Source organism: Adiantum capillus-veneris, chromosome 19, assembly GCF_014529385.1.
Source record: "Adiantum capillus-veneris isolate H3 chromosome 19, ASM1452938v2, whole genome shotgun sequence".
NCBI classification, from domain to species: Eukaryota; Viridiplantae; Streptophyta; class Polypodiopsida; order Polypodiales; family Pteridaceae; genus Adiantum; species Adiantum capillus-veneris.
The window spans coordinates 50,141,710-50,148,233 of NC_140949.1; the positions used below are offsets into that span (position 1 = coordinate 50,141,710).

At 40.8% G+C, this 6,524-nt stretch overlaps 1 protein-coding gene across 1 annotated transcript; it reads left to right on the forward strand.

Annotated features, from left to right (window-relative positions):
- Positions 1–2,878: 2,878 nt before the first annotated feature.
- Positions 2,879–5,755, forward strand: LOC147433993 (uncharacterized). The gene is made up of 2 exons (XM_086489852.1): positions 2,879–3,515; positions 5,268–5,755. Exons 1-2 carry the CDS (start codon positions 2,879–2,881, stop codon positions 5,753–5,755), a joined length of 1,125 nt encoding a protein of 374 aa, XP_086345978.1.
- Positions 5,756–6,524: the final 769 nt, after the last annotated feature.

Genomic DNA, 6,524 nt, shown 5'->3' on the forward strand with positions numbered 1-6,524 from the left:
ATAATGTGTACAATAATCTCCTTGAATGGTGTGGCATATATTTGCACATGTAAAGTGCAGTCTAAACATTCTTGAGTCCCTATAGACATTACTTTTTCATATAGCTTCTATCTTTGCAGACAACATCAACTGAAGAAACATATCCAAAACTCAAGGTTAGAACTTAGAAGCAAGCATGCCACATTGTTTGTAGAGACAATTTGTGACGCCACTCATAAGACGAGACAAGAACAGAGGGCTGCAATTTCAAGGGCCATATGTACCAACAATTATTCAACACAATATAACAAGTCAATAGAGCAACAGCTTGCTTTAATGGTGACAAGTTTGCAATCTATGGTAGCTTCTTACTCAAGCGCTCCCATAGGACATTTGTTGCCCTAGAGGCTAGGTTTAGATGCATCTTTTGCAAGTTCAAAGGGACTCCCCAAGGAGAGATCTTTGTTTTGAAAAGAGAGCATCTTCTTTCACAACGGGCAACAAAATTCTCTTTTGTGGACTACTTTGCAAAGTTTGGAAAGGAGGGCCTTAGAGACGTTAGATAAAGCTTGGCTTTACCACGTTAGACTTTGACTCACCTACCTACCTAACAACCCCGAAACCCCCCCCCCCCCCCCCCCCCCCCCCCTCTCTCTCTCACACACACAAAGTGCTCAAAGTATTTTTTTTCCCAAGAACATCTTTTAGTAGCCTAATCTTTCCTTTCTTTTGAGAAGTTGTTTCTCCTTAATGATTCCATAATGTCATATGCTACATACAAGGTTCATATGGCGATGAACCTTTTGAAAATTATCGATGGCACAATTGTAGCTAACTTTTTGACGAGAAAGTAATATTTTCACCATGCATTTGATGTTCAAATCGTACAAACGTCTATGCTGTCCAAGGTTGGATTTTTTTGTGGGCATCCTTGCCTGTCAAGCTTTAAAAATTTGGAAAATTTCCCAAAATGCCCCTCATATTTGGCTAAAACTTCCCAAAATGCCCTTCAATTTTATCAAAAATCCGGACATACCCCTCATTAATCCAGCATACACCTTATCGGACATTATTTTTTGCAACTCTTCATAGGAATACTGGTTCTCCATTGTTAGAAAATATTAGGAGCACGATTTGTGATCCTATTGTGGGCTCTTGAGATCAAATAGTTTGTTAATTGTGGATACAAATGACATTATTTGTTTCTCTAAGACTCATAAAGAGAGATCTACATTATGCAAAAAGAATAAGGTATCTAAAAGTTGGAGCACTCCATCAAAAATCGGCGCTAGGGTGTGCTAGGGTGTTTTGGGAATTTGAGGAGCATTTTGGGAAATTTCACAACATATAAGGATATTTTGGTAATTTTCCCTATACATTTCATAGATTTTTAGGTATAGTAGTGTAATTTTTGAAGGGTGGTCACATTTTTACTGGGGGCAAGATATACCAAAATGGGTAAAGTGCTTGTCATTGCCGCCCACTGAAAAGCAAGGCCAAATAGGGTAAAAGGGCCAGTTAAAAACCAACCCCCTGTACTGAGACTATCGGCCCCTTTTGATAATGTAAATTATCTCCAGTTGTGGGACAAGCTGAAGCCAACGTTGGGTTCGTTAACGCAGGCGAATATTGCATCATGGCCCTTAGATCGTGGGTTCGAGCTGATGTGGCGTAACGGTTTAAATTCCACTCTTCACTCGCTTCTTTTTCACGGCCTTTTTTGTTACTTTAAAAATATTGAATGCTCTCCTACATCATGAGGCGAGCTCTGTTCGTAGCCAACATTTTCTTGTAGATGCCCGCTTCCATGAGCTTCCAAATGTGCCCCTAAACACACATTTCTGTGCAGCAGGGCTTTTGCAATTTGATGCGTCCCTCCGGTGGCCTAAACCTGGCCCCTTTACCCTACACAATACATAGGCATTGCACACACTCACCGTCTCACACTAAGGACGTGGTCATGCAAGGCTTAGTTATCTATAAGCCTCGACAACGTCTGACAAGAGCTCAAAGCGGAGATCGGGAGCAGCAGGTAGAGAGAGGGAGAGGAAGGCGAAGACAGGAGAGAGAATTGTTGAGCTGACCAGCAATGGAAAGGGGGGTAACTATGTCTTTTTAGGCATAGTGACATGACGAAGCCGGTGGAAAGCTGCTTCATGTCAAAATTTGTCAACAGTCAGTTGGGATAACTAAGCCTCGCGTGACCAGAGCCTGAAAGCAATTACAGCACTGAGTGTTCGGGAAAAGTGTGCCTCAGCTTAGCCTTGAGCCGGTTGCAAAATCAAAGTAGCCGGTTGAGGGGAGGGCAAGACGGAGAAAATTCCACTTAAAATACATGGAAATAGTATAATTTTGCAAAAATACCGCTTAGTATTGTGAAATTTCCGATTCAGATTCGTCTTGGAGGGATTTTTGTATGTTTGTGAAAATGATTTTTCCCGAACACTGCTGACCACTCTCATCTCTCCATGCATACATCACTCTCGTGCACATGCATAAAAATGCACCTTTTGGAATGCCCATATCTATAAAAAGGCACCGTCAAAATGCTTAGCTTTACCCCTTCACTTCATATGCACATACCTTGCTCTAGGGGCTTTGCCTTGCACTCCCTCTTTCCTTGCTCATCCTCCTATTCTCTTTCATTTAATACTAGAGAGCTCCCAATTTTAGAGTGCACATACACAAGACTAATGCATGTAATAAAATTACTAACCTCGCACTAAGCCATTAATTGATTACTATGTGTATTAGTTGCTTTAATTACTTATTTCTGTGAAGCTATTACACAGGTGCAAATTTGATGTCGTCTCGAAGGAAAAGTTCTCGCAAATGCGGCCTCTCTTCTTCTACATTCCTTAGCTTTGCAATCCTAATTACACTCTTAATCACTGTAATCATGCTAATCATTTTGGAAAAAGAGTTGCTGTCAGTGTTTGATGAGCTACCTCCCACCATCTCTTATCCAATTTTCACACCTTTACACCTCTTTTTTCTGCTTAACCTGCTTATTGTCAGCATTATCTTGATTACCCGTTTGCACAGAGAAGCTCCGAGGCATGAAGGGGGTGCATCAGCAAGAGCACGCCACCGTCATACAGTGCCAGCAGCATTGCCATTAGATCATCATGGGGAGGCTAATTACGCAGAAAATCAAACTCCATATTCTGCAGAGGTATTTGAGCTTCCTGATGATGATGGAGAGCATGCAGAAATGTATTCCCGAGAGAAACAGCGGTCACATTTCGACCGTCTGCAGAAATCGAATGGAGAATTAGAAACTGATGCAACCAGATCTGATGAGGGACGGAGCAAAAGCGCCAAATGTCTGGTCAGATCTGATCATCAGAAGCAAATGGATGGGCTCGTTAAGCAAAGCGCAGCAATTGTAATGGAGTTTGCTAGCAACGCAGACAATTATGTGTCTCAAGGGAAGGCGATTAAGGAGGTGATTAGCGAGGAAATCATGATTCGTGGTGAAAACGCTGCAGAGATGGCTTATGGAGCTCCTTCGTTTGACAAGCAGAAGTCTTCAGGTATACAATTATGTTCATTCAAGTTAGCATTTCCAATAGGCTACATACATCTCACATTGCTTTGTTTTCTGATTTTCTAAAATAGAGAGAGTAGGAACTTGAAATTACAACTCACTCACCTGACTCTGTCCGGGGTCAATTTTTGATAGGCATCTTTGCTTGCAAAATTTCAAAGGTTTTACGTTGGTTGCGGTATTTTTAGCTCACCCTCAAGCTATAGGTTCTAGGGTAAAGGAGCCAATAATGGGACCCGGGTTCAAAACAAGGCCACCTTAAAATTAAATGTAAAATATTATCAAAGTATGTGGAAATTATGATTGGAATGGCATTGGGAATGACAAAAGCTTGATATAATCTATCTTTTTGTATCAATTTCATTTGTCAATCCTATCATATAATTCAGATCATTCAAATTGAATGTCGCTCTATGGGGCCCCCTGTTCTAAGTGGCCTTATATAGGTCCCTTTACCCTATGACATCAATGAGTGCCATAGATCTTCTCACAAAAGTAATGTTGACTCGAGATTAAGTTTAAATGATTAAGTGAGACGTATATGCCACCTCGCTCAACTTTCACTTTTCATTACACAAAATCTTCCCAAGATGCTTAGCATCTCCAATTAGCATCACCAATCCACTCACGATTTAAAACCACTCCTAATGGGTAGGATTTCACCTCATCTCATAGAGAGTATAAGGCTCAAGCTTAACCATTAGGCTACACGCCTAAGGTACCCTTTGGGGTGCCCTTAACCGTTACAAAAAGATACTTCCCCCCCTATCCTACACCTAAACACCTCCCCCCTCCCATACCCTGCCTTCTTTCTTTTCCTTTTTTTTTGCCTCTCACAATCAATTAATGGCTTCACTAAAAAAGAACGTTTTGGGCACCTCCTGCCAACAATTATGAAAGAAGAAACTTTAAGGAGAATCCTCACAAGATTCCCTCATTCAGCACCGTGAAATTGAAGCAGAATCTTCACAATAAGCACCTTGAAGTTGAAGGGGAATGGTTGGTGTCAAGCATAAGCAGGTGACGGGCAGACGAGTAAGGTGTGCGCAAAGTTTGGATGAGAAGGAGACGTGCAAAGGCCAAGGGCATAACTTGTTATTATTTTTTAATTGTATAGGTTGGCAATTCGGAGCAGCTTAACATGGTTGCTTGGGTGGTTAGGAGAGGCCTAAGAAAGGTTGATGTTTCAATCGCTGTAGGCTCAAATCCCCCTTTGTCCTTTCATAAGGGTAAGAGAGTAATCCACTCAGAGACAAGTGAGCAATCCCCTAGGAGGAATCTCGGAATGCGAGCCAGTATGGAAGAGTTTGCTGTTGAACATTTATTTAACCAAAATAATATTGGCCTAAGACCTTAGTAGCCTCCTAGATCTCTAGGGAGCAATTGTGGACCATTGGATTAAGCTTTTTGAATAGGGCCGCATGGCAGTGTCACTATTTTTCCTACTTTTGATGGAGTGTTTAAGAGAGGTATTAATTAGGGAACGCCACACTCGCTCTCATCATCTTATTTAGTATTCAAGAGCGCACAGTGCCGCACACACTGTCCCATCTACTTAGAGCTAAGACGCAAGGTATGTCTTCAAGGTCATGTGCACCATTTTTGTGTTTTGTATGCTCGTGTAAATCAACGTGTGCAATTTCACATATGCATAAAAACCCAAAGTGCATGCTATCCCACTAAAAGGGTATCATTATTGAAGTCTTATTTGATAGTTTCCATGGGATTTTTTTTTCAGAGCAATGCAGTTGCTCACCAACTCAAGAGAGGCCTTTGGCATCAACACACTTCTCACACAAAAGGACAACAAATAGAATACATGCATGCAAAAGCCCTTTGAAGATCTCAAGGCCAAGTGCGAGAAGAGGAGACACCTTGGATGCTACTTGGAAGGCCATTTGTGAACAGAAGTCAAAACACTCGAGCCCTTTCCGCCATCGTGTAGCAAATCGCACGAGGAAGGATGATTGTCATACTACTATGGTTGAGGTCACTTGTTCCAAAACAAGGGAATCTCATTTGAATTGCTTCTCTCCTTCAAAGCAAAGACATCGGATGACAAGTAGCTCTACTAACGGTTTGGTGAGGAGAAGAGAACCCTCTATATCAAGGGATGAGCTCAATGCGAGAGTAGAATCCTTCATTTCTAGATTCAACCAACAAATCAAAATCCAAAGACAAGAATCTTTGTTAAGTCACAAGAGAATGGTTAATAGAGATACCTAGTAAAACAAAGCGATAAGTTCACAAGGCCTCGCACACCGCCACCGCCGATAACATCAAATAGGCTTGTTACTATCACTAGGCAAATAGTCCTGAGGAAGGCCTACTTGGTCGAAGTAGTTAAAGCTATCTCAAGTCCCATCTCTTACCTCTCTTTTTAAAATGGATTTGGTATCTTGAATTGTGAAAAAACTTTGTATTCAACCTCAATCGTCATACTTGCCAAGCTTAGATAGAGATAAAAAACAAACAATTGAAGGATTGTATAGTCTAATTATTAACACTTTATTTCTCCACCAATGACATTTTTTTGAATAGCATTAAGATTTAAGAGTTTTAGCTGAAACAAGATGGCTAAGCAACACTGTGGCCTTGTTGCCCTTTTGGGAAGGCTGAAGAGTTCTCATTGAAATAGTATGTAGGACAACAGGAGCCATTCTAATGGACAGAATTGATATAATATTATCCATGCAAAGCCAGTATACAATTTGAGCCTTTACTTCTTTTTGCCAACTCAAAGTGGTACCCTCAAAAGCAGTAGAACAACTGGCTTGACTTAGTCTTCCATTAAATTTGAATGTTGAAAATTGTGTATATTGAATTGTTCCTCTTAAAGAATGTAGGTAGGAGCAAGGACAACTTAAATTACATGCTCCTAGAAAAGAGAGACCACGAATGAAGTCTTATTTCATCTTGATTTCTTGAATGACTTAATCATATTGGAAAATAGGCCCATATTTCATCATAGGAATACTTGGAACACTTCTAATGT